Source organism: Ailuropoda melanoleuca, chromosome 14 (genome assembly GCF_002007445.2).
Source record: "Ailuropoda melanoleuca isolate Jingjing chromosome 14, ASM200744v2, whole genome shotgun sequence".
In the NCBI taxonomy this organism is placed as follows: Eukaryota; Metazoa; Chordata; class Mammalia; order Carnivora; family Ursidae; genus Ailuropoda; species Ailuropoda melanoleuca.
In genome coordinates this window covers 81955338-81979897 of record NC_048231.1, presented here as the reverse complement: position 1 = coordinate 81979897, position 24560 = coordinate 81955338, and the positions used below count along the sequence as shown (strand labels likewise).

Genomic DNA, 24560 nt, shown 5'->3' with positions numbered 1-24560 from the left:
TTGTGAGTATCCTATAGTGAGATTTTGGATAGTAAGGGTAAGGATCTATGTTGTAACATTGGGGTTATTTCCAGTTTTTCCCCTAATAAAAACAATTTCCATTAATGGAAGAGTGGACCCAAGAAAATGTGGCCTATTAGTACAGTACTATTCAGTGCTTAGATAGAATGAAGTAGAGTTGATATTCAGATATTTAACTAGTATGGTACCGAAATCAGCTAGTAAGGATGGGATCAACCGTGGTCCTTCATTGTCTGCTGTACCTTAATTGCTGACCCCCCAGGAGGTCCTGGGGGAGTGGCTTGGGGCAACAGCTATTTATTAATTACCATAGAAGTATTCATTTTAAGAAATGATTAGTACTATCAGAATTTGGCATATGTGACAAATATTAATTTTCTTATATGCATCAACATGTGGGGCGGGGTTACAAGAACTTATTGAGTGAAAAAAATAAGATGCAAACAAATACCTATGTGTACTAATTTCCTGGGGCTGCCATAACTAATTACTGCAAACTGGATGGCGAGAAACAACAGAAATTGATTGTCACAGTTCTGGTCATTAGAAGTTCAGAAGCAAGGTGTCAGCGGGGCCATGTTCTCTCTGAAAGACCTGGGGAGAGGTCTTGCCTCTTCTTAGTTTCTGGTGGCCAGTCCTTGGTGTCCTTGGCTTGCAGCTTCTGTGTGTCTGTTGTGTCGTGGCCTTCTCTCATGTGGGTGCATGTTTCTGTGTGTCTTCTCCTCCTCTTCTAGGGACACCAGTCATATTGGATTTAGGGTCCATCCTAACCCAGTATGACCTCCTCTTGGTCATATATTTATGAAGACCCTGTTTTCAAGTAAGGTCACATTCACAGGTTTTGGATGACATGAGTTTTGGGGGACACTATTCAACCCAAGACACCACGATATTGTTTTTGTGAACAAGCAAATACACAAAGGAATCCTGGGTTTTGGAGGGAGTGTGTGTATATATAAAGCACTTGAAAGGGACTAGAAAGATACATACTAAATTCAAGATAGTGGTTGATAGTGTACCCCTCTTTGGGGGAATAAAATGGGATTTATGTCTTTAAAAAATGAAATATTAACAGTTGATGTCAGTTGTGGGAGTATGGAGGTTAATTATTCTCTGCCTTTCTGTACATCCTTGATTTTTTAAAGAGTTGATATTACACAGTCTGTTACTGTACTGTACTGTACTCTAGCGTATATAAACATTTGGAAGAGATAATATTCAATAAAACCAAATCTATATATGGGGGAAGCTCAGGAAAAGACCTAGTATGAGCTATTCTCATATCCTTTTTGAGAAGGAAGACATTTTCAGATCCTTGAGGGGTTTCCTTCTGCATATTATTTGAGTTAGTTGACCATGAAATTGTACAATCAGGATACCAGTCTATGCCTATTTTTTTTTTAAGATTTTATTTATTTATTCGACAGAGATAGAGACAGCCAGAGAGAGAGGGAACACAAGCAGGGGGAGTGGGAGAGGAAGAAGCAGGCTCATAGCAGAGGAGCCTGATGTGGGGCTCGATCCCATAACTCCGGGATCACACCCTGAGCCGAAGGCAGAAGCTTAACCGCTGTGCCACCCAGGCGCCCCCAGTCTATGACTATTAAACTGTATGTCTAAGTATTGAATATAAGAAATGGGGAATTGTTTTTATAGGAGCCAGTTAAATAGGTTCTAAATAGGTCAATGGCTACAGCTAAGTTACCAAGAAAATTTTCTGTATGTTGCCCATTATGCATTGATGTCCCATGGGAAGCTGTGTGAGCTTTATAACTAGTTATTTATAATTTTTCTTAAACACAACCAGAATTTCTAAGCAATGATACATTTTTCCCAGGAACAAACGAAAGTTTTATGTGAAGACTAAATTGGATTTCTAATTTTTATAGTAACGTAAGTTTACTATGTGGATACCATTTAAATATTTGTTGAATGTTAAATGAATAAGACTGCTTTTATTCAAAACATTTCTTCCATCCAGGTATATAATTGACACACACAAGCAGATGTTAAGAACTAATGACCTCTGTTTCAAATAAGGATGGCTTATGATGATTTACTTCTAAATAAAGGAGCTGAGAGAGGAGAAACTGAACTATACTCAAATGTGTGATCTTTAAAAAGACAGAGACTTCTCTCACTAATAAAGTTGCCTAATGAGTATCCTGTGTTAGCATTTACTTGGAGACTTAAGAGCATTGGTTCTAAAACTTTTTGTTCTTTACGCTTAAAAATAATTGAGGACACCAAATAGCTTTTTTCTGTGGGTTTTAGTTTTGTACATTTACCATATTAGAAATTAAAACAGAGATATTTAAAAAATATTTAATCAGGTCGTTTAGAAATAATAGTTATTATAATAAACCCAATACATGTTAGCATCGATAATATATTTTTATGAAAAATAACTGGTTTTACCAAGGAAAAATTTAACAAGAAGAATGGCATTTACAGTTTTTGCAAATCTCTTTAACGAATTGCCTTAACAGAAGACTGATAGATTCTCATGTCTGCTTCTGTATTAAAATTGTTACACTATCAGCCGTGTTATGTAGCACCTGAAAAACTCAACTATATACTCATGAGAGAATGAGAGCGGAAAGTAATATTTTGGAATTATCATGAAAATAGTTTTGGCCTTGAGAATTCTCCTCAAGTGTCTCTGGGACGCCTAGAGGGTCCCAGGACGACATTTTGAGAACTGGTGCCTTAGAGAGTAAGTCAGAGGGACCAAGCACTTCACTGTTCTTTGTAAAGGTTCAACTGGCAAAACTTGTTATTTTGAATTTTTTAAACTATTATTTGTTTTACACGTAGGTTATCTCTTCTACTTGGTGATGGTCATCCTTAGTCATGAATACAGGGGAATGCTTACACGTTTACATTTTTTACCTCACAAACAATATTCAGCTACTAGGTAGTGGGCATTTGCAGTATGCCAGCCTCTGAGTGGAGACTGCAGAACAGGTCAGGGTTGGGTTACTTGCAAGGGGGATACTAGGTGACATGGGACTCTTGCCAGAGAGTTGAATTGAGTGAAAATCTATCATGGGGGCATTCATATGCACTTGTATGAAGTTGGACACAGTATCCCTTTACTTTTTTATTCTTCTGGTGTGTTTCCATACCCCCTTTCTCATTCCTCATCTTATTTGGACTTTTTTGGGGGGCAGATTTACCAGAAAAATGTCTATTTTAATGATTTTTTAAAGAAGAACCGAGATACAACCATATTATTTAGACTTAATTTTATCTTTCTGATTTTATGGATTATGACTGTAGTTTGTTGTTGCTTTTGGGTTTTGTTTCATAGTCCTTATTGTCCTTCTCTTGAACTCCTTGATCTGTTATTTTCTATTGTCACAGTGGAGAGGATGGGCAGCTAAGTACTTACATGTGTGGTGGTTTGTTTTTTCCCCCTAAATGGTGCACGAGAGATTCATGTTGACTCTTTGCATATTTCCAAATGTTTATTTGTTTGTATACTTGTGTGGTAGTTTCTCTAGGTATAGAATTCTAGAGTCATAATTCATTCCTCAGAAATATATGGACATTGCTCTGTTGTTACACAGATGTGTAGTGTTGAGAATGAGAAATCTAATGTTAGTTTGCTTGTCTGTCTTTTGGTGATAACCTGTTTCCTTCTATCTGGGGGCCAATAAGATTTTATTATATACTGTAAATTCAGAAGTCTTACCAGAATAAATTTTACTTTTTTTCATTATTTCTCCTCAGAATGTTGAAAGTTTTTCTTCTACAAAACTTTCTCCTATTCCTAATTTTTCTGTTTTCCTTCTAGTCTGTACTTTCTGGAACTTATATTAAGTAGACTTTAGGTCTCTGCTTCTCTCTCATGCTTATGTCTTTTTGCCTATTTTTTGCTGTTGTCTGAGAGAACTTTTCAATTTATCTTTCAAATCACAAATCTGCACTGTCCAGTTTTTCTGTGTCTCTGATGTCCACGTTACATATCTACTGTGGAACTGCACCAGCTTAAGCTAGAAGACAGTTCTCGCTTACTGCGACGTGGAGGTGAGCACCAGAGCTACTGCTGTCAGTAGCCAGAGCAGAATATGGCGCAGATCTTCTGGCTCTTGGCTTACTTGCGTTCTTAGTTTTTCCTGAACACAAGTATGAAGGCTTTCTGTGGTTGTTGGGACAGCTGTACTTTTCAAGAGACTCTTCAGTTTTCCTATTTTCACTTTTTCCTATTTTTCTGTCTTGCCTTTGTGCCATCTGTCTTTCAAATATATCTCCTTTTTGTGTACTAATGATATTCTCCTGTTTTCCAGATCTCTTTTCTTCTCTATTTAAGAAGGAAGGAGGAAAGAGAAGTGAACACCTCAGCACTGTTTTGCTATCTTGAACTGAAAGTCTCACAATTCACTTTGATACTGTTTAACTCACCTTCAGAGCAAAGCCATGGCTGATCAGAGATTGTAGACATGGCTAATCTTTTTTCCCTACAGCAGTCATATTTACTTAAACTTTTCTTCCCCATTACAGATATTAAAAAATATTACTTGGTATTCAGAACGGGTTTTAACTGAAATTTCACTGGGGAGTCTTCTGATACTGGTTGTAATAAGAACCATTCAGTACAACATGACGAGGACGAGAGTAAGTATTCCATAGCTATTTTTTTTTTATCTTTATGCATATAGTACAATCAGCCCTGTAGTTTAAAGCCATCTCAATATTTAAGGTACTAACATTTTCATGAAATACGGTAAAAATATAACAGATGTGCATATAGTCGCTGAAATACATCCTCCTAAAGTAATGTGTCTGGTGTCTGTTTCTTAGTATTTAATAGATTGTGTGGATTAGAGATATTTTACATGAAATAAAATGGACAGTGGGGCATATTTAGTTAAAAGATGTCTGTCTTTGCTAGACCAGTAAAGCTGATTTGCCCTTTAAAAGCAACAACAGCAAAGGATATAAAGATAAGAGCACAAGAAAATATGAATTCAACATGGAAAAGTAGAAAGAATACTTTAAAGAGTAAAAGGAAAATTTTAGCTGGATTGTGTTTGCAGTATCTGGGAGCAAATTTCCGTTCTGCTCTATAGAGAAGCAGTATACAGAGTTCATAGCTCAGAGAAATGGTCAAATTTACTACACTGTTTTCAATTATTTCCCTCAATGAGGCTAACGTGGATACATGTCCACAACTTTTTATCTTTTGTCTGAAACTCTAGAAGTCATACATATTTAAGAATGGAGAATTTTTTGATTTTAGAAAGGTGATTACGGTTCGTATGCTTCAGTCTGTGTAACTGTGGGGCTCTGGAGCAGTGTGCCGTAATCAAACAGTAACGTTTCTGCAGTGAAAGAGTTCAGTACCCACCAGGATAGGGATAATGAAGACCACAAATAGCACCATAATCTTTTGCATCAGATGTTGCTTCCACATGTGTGGTGAAAAAACGGAATTTTCGGTGCTTTATGGATTCTAGAATTAGAGAAAAGGGATTGTGGACCTGAACTTTCTAAAAACCAGTGACAGTCGAGTTTACATTTGCTTCCAGTTGACCTTGCTTCAGATGTAGAGAAGACTCGATGTCTGTTTTCACCCTTCTGTTTCCTTACAGGACAAGTACCTTCACACCAACTGTCTGGCCGCGCTAGCAAACATGTCGGCACAGTTCCGGTCTCTCCATCAGTATGCTGCCCAGAGGATCATCAGGTAAATAGGAGCTTTAAGAGAAATGCCACATTTTGCCTTTAGCTGCCCCAGTGGAACAGGTACTGTGGTGGTCCCTTTATCGTGTTACGCCCAAGGAATATCAGATTTTCCTGCTTAATATTTATCACCTTCTTGTTTAGTTGAAAATACCTTCTCGTGCTTTGTTTTCTAACCCAACTTCTTGATCAGAGTTAATTGGATTTACTTTTCCATCTTTTCATAAAATCTAATTTTAGGCTTTGTGTTAGCGTCTTACTTAGGAGCAAGTGTATTTCTTAGTAACGCAAACTAAATCCTCACATATCGGCAGAGCATTTGGCAGAGTGTCACATTGCATTTGTAACAGAGGGTAGCTGTGTTTGTTTTAGAGAATTCTTTTAATCGCAGTTTACTGTTATATTGCTTTCCTGTTACTGTTGTAACAAATTACTACAAATTAGTGTCTTAAAACAACCCAAATTTATTATGCAGTCTGTAGATTAAAAGTTCAACACAGGCTACCATCCAGTTGCCATAGGGCTGCATTCCTTTCCGGAGGCTCTAGAGGAGAACCTTTTCCTTGCCTTTTCCAGCTGCTAGAAGCTGCAGCCTTCCTTGGCTCGTGGCCCCTTCCTCCACTGTCAGAGCCAGCAGCAGTAAGCCGTTGAGTCCTCACATCTCATCACTCTGACCTCCTCATCTGGTTCCCTCTTCCACTTTGAGGATCCTTGTGATTGCCTTGGCCGTCTCCGGGTAACCCAGGCTCATCTCCCCATCTCAAGGTCTGTGGCTGAATCACAGCCGCAGAGTCCCTTTTGCCATGTAGGGCAACACATCCACAGGTTGGGGCGTTGGGAGGTGGATATTTTGGGGGTAACCATTATTCTGCCTGTCACAACATCACCAGAAACTCCTTCCTGTCCGTTCTCCACCCTTTGCCAAAGATATACTCTTTAAGGTTAGGAAACCTAATTAACAAATGATGAATGACTATCATTTGTAGGGGGTTTTTAAAAACCTGTATGGGTACTTTTTGGTCTTTAGGTAGATTGTCATAGCGGCTCTCCAGGAGAACATTTGTTTCGTAAGTCACTGAAGTCAGATTGTTTCTTTCGGGTCTTGCTTTTGGGGCAATGCAGTTCTGATGATTAGGTCTTCTGTTGCAGTCATTGGTGGTGATCGCAAGTCCACGTCACTTTTAAACTCAGATCTCACTTTCCATCCATTGATTAGAGATGCTTATTGACCTGGCCTCATCTTTAGCAGTAGCTCAGCATTAACTTTTGTTCTTGGTCTCTGTATTTATCCTCAGAATTTAGCAGAGGATATTTCCAATGACTCACTGTTTAATTTAGGTCTGGTCTTAATACTATATTGGATTACTTTTTGGGTTTGTACTTGAGTGATTGTCCATTTGACTAACTTTGTACTAACAGTAATGTGATGACTTAAAGCCCACATAGCAGCTCCTCATACCTCAGATTCTTCCAGGTGTTCTGAAGAATCATTAGTTTCTAAATATTAATTTTTGTTACTATGCTGTAGTTCAGAGATTTAAGGAGAGAAATTTAATGATACTGTGCTGTTTTGCCGTCTATTTTTGTGTGTATGTGGAGCTTCATAATGGTTTGGTGAAGGTTTCAGTTCAGGATTCATTTTCCTCAACGGATACACCAACATTTGGCCTGGTCACTATGAAACTGGCAAATTAACTGGTTTACAGTTTATGTTCTGATCACATGTGTTAAGCAAGATTAAATAAAAATTTTCTTGGTGTAAGAGTTGAAAAGCAGGGGCGCCTGGGTGGCGCAGTGGTTAAGCGTCTGCCTTCGGCTCAGGGCGTGATCCCGGCGTTCTGGGATCGAGCCCCACGTCAGGCTCCTCCGCTAGGAGCCTGCTTCTTCCTCTCCCACTCTCCCTGCTGTGTTCCCTCTCTCGCTCGCTGTCTCTCTGTCAAATAAATAAAATAAAATCTTTAAAAAAAAATCTTAAAAAAAAAAAAAGTTGAAAAGCAAAACACTGTGCCCAATTTTCTACCTATGATGAGTAAAGCAGAAAACCAGTTATATTTGGAGAAATAAGAAACAGAATTTAGATTTGTGATTTAGGAATATTTAGATCAGGTTTATCATCAATAAGGAATACTGCTCTACTTGATGTTAATGGAGTTTTATTTAGCATTGTATCCATTGAGGAACTGTGTTACACACTGCAAGGTATATTCCAAATTATTTGCAAAAATTCCTGCCCTCCGGTAGCTTCTGCTTCAGTAGCTGAGCTAAGACAAGGACATTCATGTATACAGAGAAATGCGGTAAGTATTAGAATGAGAGAAGAACTCCTTGGGTGAGGGTGAGTGGTTGGTTCAGAGAATGGGGAGATCACATCTTCCTGAGAAATCAGGCAAAGTGAGTAGAGACAGATGACTCTCAAGATTGGCCTAATGAGGAAAAGCACCAACCGCCACAAAACAGAACAGGAGGGAGTGTGATGAAGGGCACTATATTTAGAAAATAACCAGTCCCATTCAGCGGGCTTGTTGTGGACCTGTGTAGGGATTAGAGGAGAAAAGCCTGGAAGAACCAACTGGGGCCTCCTTGTGGAAGGTGCTTAACTATTAGATGCACAGTTTAAAATAATGGAAGGAGTTGAGAGAAAGAACGTCTGATCTTCAGTAACAAAAAAGAAACTGTATATGAATGAGCTGTAAATAAATGGATTTTAAAAGAAAGAATGGAATGTAAGTTTCCCGCGTCATCAGTTTCAGCAGATGATGTTAGTATGCTTCGTTTGTCTCACGGAGGGCCGGGCAGTTCTGACAATTTTCCAAGTGCTGCCAGTGCTTCTGGTTCAGGGGCCGCATCTGAGTAGCCCGTGTGGACCGGGACATCTTCACCATCCAGGAGAGGAGAGAGCGCCTGTTAGAAATGTGAGTGTCAGCCCAGCTTTAGACCTGCTGAAGCAGAGTCTTCATCTTAACAAGATCCCCAGATGATTTGTATGCACACTTAAGTTTGGAAAACACTTTGAGCTCGGACCTGGAAATCAAGATTTATCCCTGCAGAAAACACTTGCTTTGAACAGGAAATGGGGGCCAACTTTTTTTTTTTAATCTTTTGGAAACTCATTTTCTACTAAATGTATTTACGGTAGAGGATTGTAAAGTATGATAAGGAATGCCTAACAAAAACTGTTTAGATACACAGATTTATTATAGCAGTACAACCCAAGATTCACCAGATGCTCCAGTAACTCATTCAAGTGAGAAGTAATCAGTTCCATACATATTTTCTAAATCCTGCTTTAGGAAAAGACCACACAATTCTGTATCCATCAGTTGTAAAACCTAGAAGAGCCACTATTTCCTGTGATCTTCAACAAAATGCAAAATAGAGTAACATGTTACATTGCTGTGAAGTAGGTTGTGAATAAAGCTGAAAGCCGTCTTAGCTGGATGTAAATGTAAGGAATGATTTCATATGGTGTCTGTGCTATTGTTTCATATTCAATGACTAGGTATCTTCTATAAACTCTTGGTATTCTAGAAAAATCTCGTCAGCATATAGGATTTTAGTTTTATTCAACTATAAAGTTTTTTGAATATTGTTAAGTATGGATATCTGATATCATTATTTGGGATTATACTTAAGGTAATTAAAAACATTTATAAAGAGTAGATTATATGTAAAGGATTGTCTGGGGTTACAAAGACATCGTTACTTACTTCCTGCCCTTAAGACTTTGCCTACTGCCCCTCCTGTCTCTCAGCCTGGCTCCTTTGCCTTTACCCCGGCTTAATACATAACTTTCTTTCAGTATTTCATGCTACATCGGTTTTTTTCTTCTCTCTTTGCTCATTTTCCCTAGGAGTTCACATATATGCCTATGACTTCACCTACTATGTGCTCATGTACAAAAAAGCACCCAAATCCACACTCACAGTCCTGAGCTCTCCCTTTTTACTGAGGCTGGCAGTACAGTTTGGTGGTTAAGAGCACAAACTCTGAGTTGGGGATCTCAACCTCAAAACTTACCAACTGTGGAACCTTGGAGAAGTTACTTAACTTCTCTATGCAGCAGCTTCCCTATGGTAAGATGGGGGACAGTAGTTGTTCTCTCAGTGGATGTGGTGAAGGTTAAGTGAGTTAATATTTGTAAAGCTCCTGGCCCGTCATGTGTGCTCTGTGTAAGTGTTGACTGGCTGAACACTAACTCTCCTAACCTCACTACCTGGATATCCCACACTTAACCTCAAACTGTTAAGTTTAAAACAACTAATTTTCAAACCTGCTCTTCCTTTTAAATTCCCTGTCCTAGGTAATAGTGTAATAGCCCTCAGCCCAGCCACCTCAATTACCAAGCCAGAACCCTACAAGTAATTCGCCATCATCTCTCCCTTTCCTTTAAATGCTATATGCAGTTACACCCTGGAAAAGTTCTAACGCTGCCATTGAAACTCGCCTTCATTCATGCCCCGTGTTCTGTCTCCCCTACTCCCACCTTGGTTCGCATGTCCACCGTCTTCACCCGTGCTGCATCATTAGGCTGCCTGATCCACTGCCTCCTTACTTGTCCTGCCACGGTAGGCTTCGGCACTGTGCATCCACTTGAGAAGCATATCTAATATTACTCTCTCTGCTTAAAATCAGTCTGTGGCTTCCCTTTGCCAGAGGCTACAGTTCAACCTCCGTAGAGCAGCGGCTCTCAACCATGGGGGAGTTTGTCCCTAGCGGACATCTGGCCGTGTGTGGAATGAAGTTTTGTTTTTTCATTGTTTGGTTGGGGGTTTTTTGGGGCTTGCTGCAACTGGGAGGAGGTTGCTACTGACATCTAGTGGGTAGAGGCCAGGGCATCCTATAATATACAGGACGACAAAGAATTACCTGCCCAGAATGTCAGTAGTGCCAAGGCTGAGGAACCCTGCCTTATAGTAAATAATCGGGGTCCTGCCATTTGCGGTGAGTCTTCCATGACTGCTTGCAGTGTATTGGCAGGTACCTGCTGTTCTGACCTCACTGAATCTTTGCAGTTCCCTCCTCTTTCACAGCTACACTTCTTTGTCAGAATAAAATGCAGTCTGGACCTGGAAAAAAAGTTGAGGCAGTTCCTCATATCCCCTCTTCCTTCTTTAGAGCTTTTCCCACCAGCTTCCTGCCCCTCTGTTACGTCTTGCCTTAAACCTATAATGGCCAACCTCCCACCATGCCATACGCTCCCCCCTCTCACTCCATGGCTCCTGGGCCTTTTCACTTTAGACGTAGCTGCTGTTAACACAGATGCTTCGTGTTTCCCTATTCACGTTACAAAGAGGAAGAACCCAACTGGCCCTATTTATCGCCTCATAGAAGTCCGGGTCACAGTCAGTTTCTGGGCCAAGAGCAGAGGCAAGGAGCCAGGAAAGGAGAAAGTTACCTGTGGAAAATGTTGCTTCTTCCAGAGGGTGGGTGTAGGAGAGAGAGAGAACTTGAATGTCTTGACCTGACCAGTATAGGTTCTTGTGATACATGGGCCTAGCCTGAAGTTGCAAGTCTTGTTGCCTAAGCAGAGTGGTAATTAACTGGAAAGAAAAGATTTGTGCTGTACTTTTTGCTTTCCTTTACCGAGGTCAGCTATCAATAAGCACACTGTAGACTTTTAATAAGTACTTAGTGACTGATTCTTAGAAGGTGGGCTGGCATTTGAGACTTTAAGCTTAGTTCTGGCAGCCATCATTCTGAGACTTTGGGTAAGTCAGTTGATCTCAGAGCTAGGGAAGTTGATGTCCGTGCACAGCATTGAAAGTGTTCTGGTCTTTCAAACATCTTGACAATAAAATAATACAAAACATAGGTTAGATTTTTAATGATGACTTTTTAATAGCAGTACAGAGGGAGGGTTTATTTGTTTTGGTTTTTGTGGGTTTTTTTGGTAAAATCTGATCATGTAATCTGAGAATTTAAAAATTCTTCAATCCATGATTTATGCTTTTACCTTTACCATTTACAGCCACCAGTAATGAACAAAGACTCTTGCAAATTCTCCTCCTCCTCTCTCTAACCAACCCCAAGCTGTCAGTTTATGTAAGCTTCCTTGTTCTTTCTGCTCTGCATATATAACAATAGGCATTGTCGTCACCCAGCAGTTCTTCTGAAGACTGCAAAAACCAGGTTGGTTATTTAACTCTGAGTGGTTAGCTCTTCTATTTTGGACAAATAAAGCTCTTTCAGAATGGCTCAGGGAGTCAAAGAAAAATAGACAATTTGCTTTTAATAATACTTTCTGGTATTACTTTACCACGTCAGGCTTCCTCACTACTTCCCCACTGAATTAAGTTTTCAAGGACTGACTTTTTTTCCTGAACCAAACAGTACATTGAACTGAAAATGTACAGGAGAATATTAAGAAGCAAACGGTCTATTTGTTTTTGGGATGAATTTATATTATACAACATAAAATGCTCAAATACATAATACAGTAGCCTAGCTGGTTATTTCTCTTGGTTATGATATTTCAGGAGTACTGTCTTACTTTTAAAATAAGATCCATTTAATGATAAATTCATACCTGTCACCTTCAGTATCTCGCCACTTGTTTCTTTTTTGTTATATTTAAGGCAAGTGAAAGACTGGAGGCTTCTATAGTTTAGGGTGTTGGTGCTACACAACTGGTAAATGTTCCAGAATAAAAGCCCGTGTTCCTTCCACGGCACTGGCAGAGCAAGGCCCATGAAGCATTGTCTCTGAGGGTAATTCACCTGCCGTGGAATCACTTATCCAAGCTGCTGGGGGGTTTTCTTAAACAGATGGTTCTCTGCCATCTAAGGTGACCAAGCCCTGTTAATCATTCCATTTGTCACTTTCACCCCTCATTTCAACTTCCTTCCAATAATACAGCTAAATACATAGACTTCCAGTTGCAAAGACTGTGGAAAGTTTTTTTTTTTTTTCTTTTTCCTTTCCTTCTTAAATTTGCTAGTTGAGAAAGGTGTGGATGTGTTGAGGTCCTGCAGAACATGGTGTGTGGATATTACCCTGGGAGGTGAACGGGGAAAAGAGGACAAGAACTGTGTATCTTTCCTTCTGTACCTCTAATATTTTTCTTCCACCTAATCCTTGACAGAATATATTTTTAATTCAGTAAGTACTTATCAAGCTCTTGCTGTGTGCTTGCCACTGCTAAAGTTCTCTTTGACATATTTTACATTTTAATTTAGACTAACGCCATTCATTGTATCTAGAAATTGTTGGTTATACTCATATTGGTCTTATTTTTCAAATCTTTAATTCAGTTTGTATCCTTACCATTATCTGATGTCATTGTAGTCAGGAAATTATTTCTTTAGGGAAGGAATTTTATGATATTAAGGGTTATAACAGTTCATTTCTGTTCTGAAATCCTGGTGAGTTCTGTTTTTCATCTCTAAAATGTATGCTTCATGTGAGTGCTGTGAGAGTTATCAGAGGCTTGCAAAGTCTTTAACAGCTCTCTTTTTTCTATTACAGTATTATGACATTTTTGAAATAATGTTAACCTAAAAATAAATCTGGATAACATCTCTACAAAAAAGATTTCTTGCTCTCTGTTAATATTCCTGGATTCTGAATCCTTGCCCAAAGAATCATCACATTGCCTTTATTTCCCAAATATTTCATTAAATGAAAACTTCACTAAATATAGAGAGTTCTTAAGAATATGTTTTATTTTAGATTGGTAGGAGGTCTGAGCAATAGTTTTGCAGTGTAAGTACTTCTATTAAACTTACATGATTTATTTTAAAAGATAAAATTAACTAGTTTTTGCCTAATGCCTAGGCAATAAAGAACTTCCAGCTTCTCCATTGCTTTGGACTTTGCCGATCCTTGTTTGATCTTGGCATAACAGTAGCCAAGAAAGGAAGGAAAAATGTTTTGCCTTGAAAATCTGGCTTCCTGCACTTCCCACAGTTAGTGGTACTTTGAAGGTAACTAAACTAAAATCTGACATGGTTTGCTTTTTAGTTTAGCCTTTTCTTAAGAAGTTACATTGAAAGCACTTAGCTCCCGGTTGAAAAATCTGTGTTTCCAATAGAAAATTTCTAACTATTCAGAGATTACTAGTATTTTACAATAAGAGTGTCTCAGTAGACTTGATGGACATGTGAAAACTTCATAATTGGTTTAATTTCAGTTTAGACTGCTGGCACATTCAAAATATCAACTTTTAAAGTAGCATATCATACATTTATCTGAATTTTTACTGTAAGTACAGGCTTTTATGAACAGAATTTTCACATGGGAAATTAAACATTGAAATAACTTGCATAGAGCTTTATAGAATGTCGTAGTCATAATGTAGAGGTAATGGGGAGGGTTCATACTTTGTCTTTTAGCCATGAATTATTAAGCCCCTATTCCTATCTGCTATGAAGGATCTGAGATTTTTACCCAACTTACAAGCTAACAAATTAGATTCTGCAGTTTCAGGGGTCCTGGTAGAGACGCAGTATTCTTGGGTCAGAGACAAAGAACAGTGCATTAACCACAGCAGTGGGAGGAGCCAGAGTATCATTTTCTTGTGTGGCTCCCCATACCTATAGAGCAATGTGACAAAGGTCAGGTGACATCTGTACATGCAGTGGGTTGCATTACAGAAGAGGGGCCCAGGGCTTAGGAAACCCCGATCTTTTATTATAGGCTTCAAGTAAACTTGCCCAACCTTTGCATGGAGACATCTTTAATGTATTTGATAGCAAACAAACTGCCCTCTACTCTAGAAGGAGACACTGTCTCCACCTTCCACATGTGTTCACTCTATAGACATCCATGAAAAGATAGTCCAGAGCACAAGCCATCAGTGCCTCTGCTTTCAAGATGTGTAGAAACTCGAGAGGCCCATGGGAAATTATGTCCCTACAGTCTTTACCTAGTTAAGCCTTTCTGTTGCCAGTTGGAAAAACCTGTCGCCATGTCATTGAGTAGCTAGTTGATACTACTTTAGGTTTCACATGTCACTTGCTAATGCATTGGATTTATGTATCTTAGAAGTAGTAAAGGGTTGAATGGCCTCACCAGTCTCCGCTTTGTCATGTGTCATAATGAATCTCCTGCTCAGGTGTCTGTGTCGTTAGCACAGCCCTTAAAGCCTTGTTTCTGAGTAGCTTTGACAGAAGCAGAATATCTTGGTTTTAAACACAAATCACAAAATTTTAGGTTTGGGAGGATCTTTAAAGAGAACATCCAAGATAAGTTTGCACATTTTTTACACGGAAGTATTGAAACTTAGATTTATTATGTGACTAGTCTGAGCGCGCACTGTGGCAGAAGCAGGAGCAGACAGCGCGTCTCCCAGCTCCTTGCCTAGTGTTCTTCCCAGAACAAAAGAGAGAAAAAAGGCATGTGTTTATGCTTGTGTGTTCTTTCTCTCTCCTTTTTTTTTTTTTTTAACATAACTGTGATACCCGATATGTTATAAAATGCTAAGGGCAGATAAGAGAAATAAAGTGACTTAGAAAGCATTTTCCTTCTGATGAATTGCACATGCCTCTTGGACTCTTTGTAAATAGCACCTTTTCCAAGACAAATAAGGGTTGTGTTACTAGGAGAAATAGGAGTAAACAGAAGTTTCAGAGATTGAGAATGACTCGCCTGCCCAGTGGAAGGGCAGGCAGAATGGGATGGAGCAGGGACGGGGCCACGCAAGGGAGGAGAGATTGCCTCCTGGGAGGGAGGAAAAGAGAAGTGAGAAAAGGTAGCTGCTGGGAAGGCAGGGAAGTACTCCCTGTCGCAGACATTAACGAATGCTCCCAGCAGTCACAGTGGTTCGTTTGTTTAAAACGCCTCAGTTTCCTCTTCTACAAGTGGTCATATCCTCCCAGACCTGTCAGGAGGAATAAGTTATTAAATGTGAAGTACTTTATGAACAGCAATCACCTAGTGCTTAATCTTCCGGTTAAAACACAGGAAAGCAGCAGGTCTTGCTCCTGGTGCCTCAGTAGGTATTTGAATGATGAAATTCTGACGCTTTAATTGGATTGAAATAGTTAAAATCTACTGGCGATAGGTGAGGTAGAAACAGCATGGCATACGGCCTACCACTTTGGGGTTCTTGTACAGTTGGTTTCTGCTGTACGCTACATACCGGGCCCTATACAATGTTGTTTGTGTTATCTGGTGATATGGGTGTTGCTATTTCCATTTTATAGAGGAGAAATTAAATCTCAGAGCAGGAATTTATCTAAGATCACCTTGCTGGACAGTGACAATGTTGGGATTTAAACCTTCATCTCTCCTCCATCCACAATACTGTACTAGCTTCCACTGCCAAGTCTTCTTATAAAGGAAGTTTTAAACTAAAACCATGTGAATAATCTGTGTACAAGACATTTATTATTATATCCTGCCTTGGGCAGGTTGCTTTCAACCTTTCTAAGCATGTGACCCCCTTGTTTTTAAGAAACCATTGCCGATCTTTCAGTAGCTGCTGAGAAGATTTGAAGGTGAATTGTAGGGTCTCAGACACCTCATGTCATCTCACAGGCTTTGTCACTTGTGGTTACGTGAGAGAGTCTCCGTGTAGAGAATGAGATGAGTGACAGTTTTCCCCAAAGATGGCACATAGCCAAAACCTTTCTAACCACATAGGAGAAGAGTTAATGGATGATGAAATTATACTTTCTTAGGAACCCTGCTTGAAAAAGAGCTGAGGGCTTTCTGGGTTTGAGGACCACAAATTAAGACAAACATCTGTAGGAACCTGACATGACATGGCTATTAGCGCTGTTTTTCCATCTAAAATGTGCCTATTTTCTTACCTTTATTCGTCAAACGTGAAGATCATATTGAAGCATAAGAACATTGTACATTATTTGCTTTAACATAATAATTGTGCCTTATTACATCATTCCAAATTTCTCACTTAGAATCACTCAGTCACTGAGATTCTAAATATATCCTGGTTCTTCACAAGATATTTTATAACACGATTGTGATTGTTTTAAAATAAGGATAGGTATTTAGGGATCATTTAATCATTTATCACATATTTTCTCTATGTCTGCCACGTGTCAGATATTGCCAGTCGTTGGCCACTCATGTGAGTCACCACACTCTCCTGCCTGGTGTGATGGAGCTGAAATTGGAATCCAGGTGTGACCTTAGCCCAGAAGTGTTCGTTCTTCTCTTTATGGCAGACCTGGCATTGACAAGTACTGGAAAGGAGAAACAGGTGTCAACCACATTAAACTCAGATTCTCTGTTAGCAAAGAGTCGAATATCCACTGTGTCCGTAGTCGTCTTTCTTGGCTCATACCAATGCAGTTTTCAAGGTGTGGTCCACAGACCACACAGGCTCCCTGGGGGGGTCTAAGCGATTTCTATAATAAGGTGTCCTTTGGCATTTCCACTGTGCTGACATCTTGAACCAGTATAGTAAGAGCAAAGTTGGGGTAAAACAGAAGTCAGGGCAGTGACGCTGAATTACACCAGTACTCACTGTATTTTCTACAGCCGCACACTTGCGGTGAAAGGGGGGAAAGCCACTTTTACTTAATGTCCTTGGTGACATAGTAAAAATGATTAGCTGTGATAAATCTTGACCTCTGGATACATGTCTTTGAGATATTTCATGTGCTAACACCCGTTCACATAAAGCACTTCTGCCACATATTGAGCTGCAATGGTTGTCTTGAGGAAAGTGTGTGTTATGACTGTGTTGTGAACTAAACTAGCCACTTTGGGGACAAGGTACCATTTTTATGTTAAAGAATGAGCGACAGTCTGTGGTTAGTTAGACTTGGCAGACATTTTTGTAAAAATGAATAAAATGAGCCTGTCACTTCAGAGGAAACAACCATGAATGTTGGTTGCCAACAATAAATGGAACTTACAAGCAAAAATTAGAATTTTAAAAAACTCATATTGGCACCATGGGTTTGACAGCTTCCCAATAATTGAAGACTTTTGTGATGAGAGCGAAGATGATGATAAGTGTGGAAATTTGGGCTGTTGTGTGATGAAATGTATCAGCATTTTTGTAAGACCTGTATAACTCTGAAAACCAATATTTTTCAAATGACCAAAGCATGATACAAAATTAAGCATGGGTGAAAAGATTCATTGAACATACAAAATAGACCAATGGGTCTTAATGCAAAAGACTCAAAAAATCTTCTGTTACTGTTTTTGATTCCATGTTTTAACTAATGTTTAAGAAACTACCACTTAATTTTTATTATAGTATCTAAGCAGAATATCTACAATTTTCTGGAAAGGACATTAAAATTGTCCTTCCGGGACACCTAGGTGGCTCAGTCAGTTAAGCATCTGCCTTCGGCTCAGGTCATGATCTCAGGGTCCTGGGATCAAGCCCCGAGTCAGGCTCCCTGCTCAGCATGGAGTCTGCCTCTCCCTCTCCCTCCACCCCTCCCCCGGTCATGCTCATTTTCTCTCTCTCTCAAATAAGTAAATAAAATGTAAAAAAGAAAAGAAAAGAAAAAAAGTCCTCCCTTTGCTGAGTACATGTATTCTAAGACTACATTTTCTTAATATGCTTCAACTGAACCAAGATTGATGTAAGAAGCAGGAATGAGGATCTGTTTTCTGTTAAGCCAGACAGTAAAAAGATTTTGGAGAAATAGAAAATAATGTTACTCTTCAGAAACAAAAGATAAAATGAACTTATGGGACTTTATCAGGATAAAAAGCTTCTGCACAGCCAAGGAAACAGTCAAAAAAACTAAGAGACAGCCCACGGAATGGGAGAATATATTTGCAAAGGACACTACGGATAAAGGACTGGTATCCAAGATCTACAAAGAACTTCTCAAACTCAATACACGAGAAACAAATAAACAAATCAAAAAATGGGCAGAAGATATGAACAGACGCTTTTCCAATGAAGACATACAAATGGCTAACAGACACATGAAAAAATGTTCAAAATCATCAGCCATCAGGGAAATTCAAATCAAAACCACACTGAGATACCACCTTACACCAGTTAGAATGGCAAAAATAGACAAGGCAAGAAACAACAATTGTTGGAGAGGATGTGGAGAAAGGGGATCCCTCCTACATTGTTGGTGGGAATGCAAGTTGGTACCCCCACTCTGGAAAACAGTGTGGAGGTCCCTTAAAAAGTTAAAAATTGAGCTACCCTATGACCCAGCCATTGCACTTCTTGGTTTTTTCCCAAGATACAGACGCAGTAAAGAGAAGGGCCATATGCACCCCAATGTTCATAGCTGCATTGTCCACAATAGCCAAATCATGGAAGGAGCCGAGATGCCCTTCAACAGATGACTGGATTAAGAAGCTGTGGTCCATATATACAATGGAATATTACTCAGCTATCAGAAAGAACGAATTCTCAACATTTGCTGCAACATGGACGGCACTGGAGGAGATAATGCTAAGTGAAATAAGTCAAGCAGAGAAAGACAATTATCATATGATTTCTCTCATCTATGGAACATAAGAACTAGGAGGATCGGTAGGGGAAGAAAGGGATAAAGAAAAGGGGGGTAATCAGAAGGGGGAATGAAACATGAGAGACTATGGACTATGAGAAACAAACTGAAGTCTTCAGAGGGGAGGGGGTGGGGGAATGGGATAGACTGGTGATGGGTAGTAAGGAGGGCACGTGTTGCATGGTGCACTGGGTGTTATACGCAACTAATGGAAGCATCGAACTTTGCATCGGAATCCGGGGATGTACTGTATGGTGACTAACATAATATAATAAAAAATATATATATATTTATAAAAAAAAGAAAATAATGTTACTCTTCAGACATTTTGCTTTGTTTTCAAAAGGAGTTATTTTTTATTAAATGTTATTTATGTTAACATGTAATATTATTAAAGTGAATTAAGCATTTTTTTGTATTTCTCATTTTTTATTTTTACTGTAGTTAATGCTTATAGGTCACCTTGACACAAAGTTTTTTGGGTCCTCGAGAATTTTTTAGGAGTCTGAAAGGGGTCTGAGATTAAGAACCATTGCTCTAATACCCTTTTAGAGGCTAGGGTAGAGATAGTGAATATGAATGTGTCTGTGTTACAGAGTTCATTGTCTATACTTTTAAATATCTACTATTTCTGAATTAATTATACCCTTACTTCCTTCCATCAATATAATCAATAGTTAGCTATGTTTGTATTATTCATGCTTCCATTTAATAAATATTTATTGAGAACATAGTTATCAAGGGGTTGGAAGGGAACGGGGATACACCGAATATATAAATCATGTTTATGCCCCGTAAGAGGGCCTGGTCCCTTTCTTTAAAAGTCAGAAGCTGGTAATGTTACTGTACTAAATTGTCTGTATCAGTTTGTTACTCATCTTGCCTGGACGTGGCTATAAAATATGTTCTGGTTGTTTATGGCTGTGTAACAAACCCACCTCAAAATTTAGTTGCTTAAAGCAACGATTTATAATTGTGTCTTACAGTGCTGTGGATTGATTGCTTAGCCAAGCGATACTTGCGTGAAGTGTCTTACACACTTGTAGTGAGACAGCTGCTGGGTTGGATGTCCAGTGTGGCCCAGTCTCCTGACTGGCAGTTGATGCCAGCTGTTAGCAGGGAGGTCCTTCGACATCTTGACTAGGGCTGCTCATTCTTTTCCATGCAAGCTTGGCCTTCTCCCAGGTTCCCAAGGGGAAACATCCCATAGATACCAAATCACTGCATTGTATACCTGAAAGTAATATAATATTTATGGTGACTATAATTATAGTAAAGGAAAGAAAAGGAAGGGTCCCAAGAGGGACAGAAACTGACCTAGCCTACCTATCCCAGGAAGTCACCTTTACCACATGTTATCTGTCAAAAACAGTTCACGGGACCAGCCCGATTCAAAAGGAGGTGACCACAAAAGGACATAAACACGGGGAGGCTTGGTTCCTTGTAGCCGTCTTTGGATACTACTTGTCACAGGACTGTCATAAATTATTCCGCAGTGTGGCTGGGAAAATGAATGACTACTTTCATTCTTAAATTCTAGGCTTAAGATCAATGTCTGGATTTCTCTTCAAAACAGAAAATTCAGGTGAATCCATTCAGATGCTGTCTTTGCGTTTTTCTTTTTTGTTTGCTTCATCTATATTTCATGGAGAAGTTCTCTCCCTTGATTTTTTGCCTATATTTAGTTTCTTTTGTTCAGAAGGAAAGACCCACTTTGCATTGATGGTGTCTTATAATAAGTGGGCAGAGTTCCTGCCTTGTGAGTGCTCGTGTGGCTGCGCTTGCTGGTCACCGAGTGGTTGACATTGGCCTGATCTTGCCTTTGGGCTGAGAAAATGCAGAGCAGTGTTATCCTGTGGCAGTGTGACTGGCCGCATGCTCACTCAGACAGTGGCGGCCCCAGAAGTTCTATAAGGGGAAGGAAAGGAGCAACATTAAATCTGGAGGGCAGAACTCACAGATGGTTTGGAAGTAGTGTTGATGCAGCAGTCTTCCTGTCTGCAATTTGATTATGTGTTTGCTGTGGCTTAGAGATCTGGCTGCAGGAAATTTGATGGGGGGATGCTTTAGCTAAAGATCCCCTTGGTGGTGCTGTTGTGCTGTAAACTTCCAAAGAAAATTTTTTTTTTGTGTGTGTGTTTTGTTTTTTTTTTTTTTGGTGAATGTTTTTACTGGACACCTACGGTGCACCAGGCCCTGTGCTAGGCATAGAGGAACTAAGATGACACAGTTACTGTCTGCATAGTCTAATCCTGGCTATTCACTTTCCTGACATTTTCTCAAAAGAGGAAAAATAATACCTAATTGAATTTAAGCCAGGCCCAGCTGCCTCTAGACATCCTGAATGTACTAACCAGTTTGCCTAAAGATCATGTATTCACAAAAATTAGGATTTTTTTAGGTTATATGAAAGAGAATCAGATAACCCTTAAATATATTTAAAATGCTCAGTTTCACTCTAATGAGAAAAGTACAATTTAAAACTTCCCTGGGATTACATCGTTACCTATTGGATTAGAAAAATCTGCTTGTGCAGTTATATCCAGACACTCTGAAACTGTGCCCGTGGAAGTATAAGTTGGTACAACTTCTTTGAAGAACCGTGTGGCAGTGTCTATCCAAATTCCAAATATATTATTCCTTGACCCAGCAGTCATACCTATATTCGTGCAAAATTACAAGTTTTTTGGGGCAGTATTTTTTAATAATAGCAAGCGGTTAGAAGCAACTGAAGTATCCATCAGTAGAGACTTATTTATTTATTTATTTATTTAAAAGATTTTATTTATTTGACAGAGAGAGACAGCGAGAGGGGGAACACAGGCAGGGGAAGTGGGAGAGGGAGAAGCAGGATCCCTGCTGAGTGATGCAGGGCTCGATCCCAGGACCCTGGGATCATGACTTGAGCCGAAGGCAGACGCTTGATGACTGAGCCACCCAGGCGCCCCAGTAGAGACTTATTTAAATAAATGTGCTACAGTGACACAGGAAACAGTGTGCAGCTACAAAACAAAGTAAGGGTACTAATAGAAGGCTTCCTGAGACGTGAAGAAAGTAAGGCATGGAACAGTATGTGTCGTACATGATTATGAGTCAGGATAAATAATATATATCTGTATTTGTCCTTATTTACATGGAAAAAATCTGGAAGGATGCACAAGAAACTGATTAAAATGGTTATGGGGTGAGGGCAAAGCAAGAGTTTTCACTGCCTGTGTTTCTCTTTTCTTACCACATAAGCACCAGAGGGACAGGAATCTTTGTCCTCATGAATGTACCCCCAGTACCTATAACAATGCCTAGCACATAAATAATGTTTGTAGAATAAAAGATGATGCAAAAATAATAGTTCAGTTAAAAACACAGATTTGGGGTGCCTGGGTGGCTCAGTCCGTTAAGTGTCTGACTTGATCTCAGTTTAGGTCTTGATCTCAGGGTTGTGAGTTCAAGCCCCGCATTGGGCATGGAGCCTACCTTAAAAAAAACAAAAACACAGACTCATTACAAAAATATAGACAAGCTTGAAGACAACCAAAGTTCCCACTTCTGAGTAATCCTTAGACTAATGCCTTAGTGTATAACACTCCAGATAATTTTCTATTCATACGTATGTATATGTTTTCAAAAAAACAGGCTTAGCATATATAGTTTTGTATGCATTTTCGTGTGTGTGTCCCCTGTGGTGGGAGAGAGAGTTTTATAACATGGCTTTGAAATATCATTGATTTATCCAATAAAATAAATAATGCCATGTATTTGGACATTTAAGTTGTTTGCACATATATACACATACAGCTCTGGAAAGAAAATTCTTGTGTATGTATGAAAGTCAGTGTATAAAAGTGGGCAGTATTATACACTGGGGTGAGACCCACCTCTGCCTCTTGCTGGCTGTGTGATCTTGGGCAAGTTAAATAAAATGTGGAAAATAATAGTTCCTGTTTTGTAGTATTATTGTGAGGATTCAGTAACAGTACGGAAACCATTTAAAACAATGTTTAGCATATTTAAGTATTAGCCAACCCTCCTTTTCTCCAAATACAGAGCTTGGGAAAAATGGTAGGCTTGATTCTGAGTGACTGTTACTGTTCCTTATTCTTGAGCCTCAAAATCCCTCACAGGCATTTGTTTGTAACTTGTCCTTTTGGTGCTGTCCCCTCAAGTGATCCCTGGGCTCACAGTAGGAGACTCTTATGGATAATGTGCTTGATAAAATTTAGCATGAGGATATCCCAAGTGAGCCGCTGCAGGAGAACTCTCTGCAAGGAGACGGATGTAGTGCTACTGTTCCCAGATCTCAGGTGTGTCTTGTGTTTCACTAAGGAGCAGGGAAAATTGTTTCTGAGTCTTCCTGAGGAGAGCAAGGTCAAATGGCTGACTGTTGATTCCTTGGTTCACGTTGCTAAGAGAAGACCTGATTGGACTGATCTGACCCCGCTGGGTATACATGGGGTTACAGCTGCGTTCATCTACTGCCTCAGAGGCCCGGCCCCCAGTAGTTGCCTTTTGGGATGGTCAGTTCACCTTTCTCCACCTACTTACACTGTTATTTTAAAAAGCCTTTATTTTTGCTTCTTATTCATTGTTATTAGTTCTTAGAACTCATTTCTGTTTCCCTTCCTGAGTCTCACCATTTATAAAGCAATTTCTTCATTCCACATACTGGTTTTCTTAAAATTGGGTATACTTGATCAAATTGAAGTAGTTCTAAAATACAAATAACATGACTGAGAATGGCTGTTTATTTCATTTGTGTATTAATGGATATCTCACAGACCACCCTCACGTAAAGGGAGAACTGAAGTCCTTTCTGATAGGTGTTAAAAGGTTTTAATTTTTAGATTATCCAAAAGTGACACCTGAAATGTGAATACAACATTCCAGAACAAAACCAAAAATGTTTAAGTAAATTATCAGATATTTGACACAAGTGTTGCATTCCTTATATATCTAGAAATCAATGTTTCATGTTAAAATGAAGATTGAATTAGCTTAAACAAATGTTGTTTGCAGAAGTCTTTGATTCCTTATGAAGAAAAAACGATGGTGTGAGGATTTTATAGTATTGTGTTTTTATATTGCAATCATGAAATGGAATATTTTGTAATGATTGAAAGATTTTAGGCATTTCATAAGCCTTAACTGTTTTTTTCTTTCACAGTGACATGTAGTGCTTACTTGAAATTAGGCTTTTCGTTCCTTCCAAACCATTTGCATCTGTTTTGCTGATGTATACTGACCTTATTGTATCCAGTAAGTAATTACTAATCCTGACTGGTCTAGACACTGGTAATGATGCAAACTTAACCCATTTTTTAAAAGACTTTCTTAAAATCGGGTCACGTGCTAAGTATTATGTAACATACAATTTCTCTGTTGCAACTGAAAAGTGAACATAGTCTTTTTAAAAGCTAACTCTTGGGGCACCTGGGTGGCACAGCGGTT

At 39.2% G+C, this 24560-nt stretch overlaps 1 protein-coding gene across 5 annotated transcripts in view; it reads left to right on the top strand.

The window, feature by feature from the left end:
• DYM (dymeclin) overlaps positions 1-24560 on the top strand; it is a 334558-nt gene that overhangs the window by 144657 nt on the left and 165341 nt on the right. For all 5 annotated transcript variants that reach the window (XM_034642813.1, XM_034642810.1, XM_034642809.1 and 2 more), the window contains 2 exons: positions 4528-4641; positions 5619-5713. In XM_034642813.1, the coding sequence (XP_034498704.1) occupies positions 4528-4641; positions 5619-5713 (209 nt within the window). The remainder of the gene's footprint in view (positions 1-4527; positions 4642-5618; positions 5714-24560) is intronic.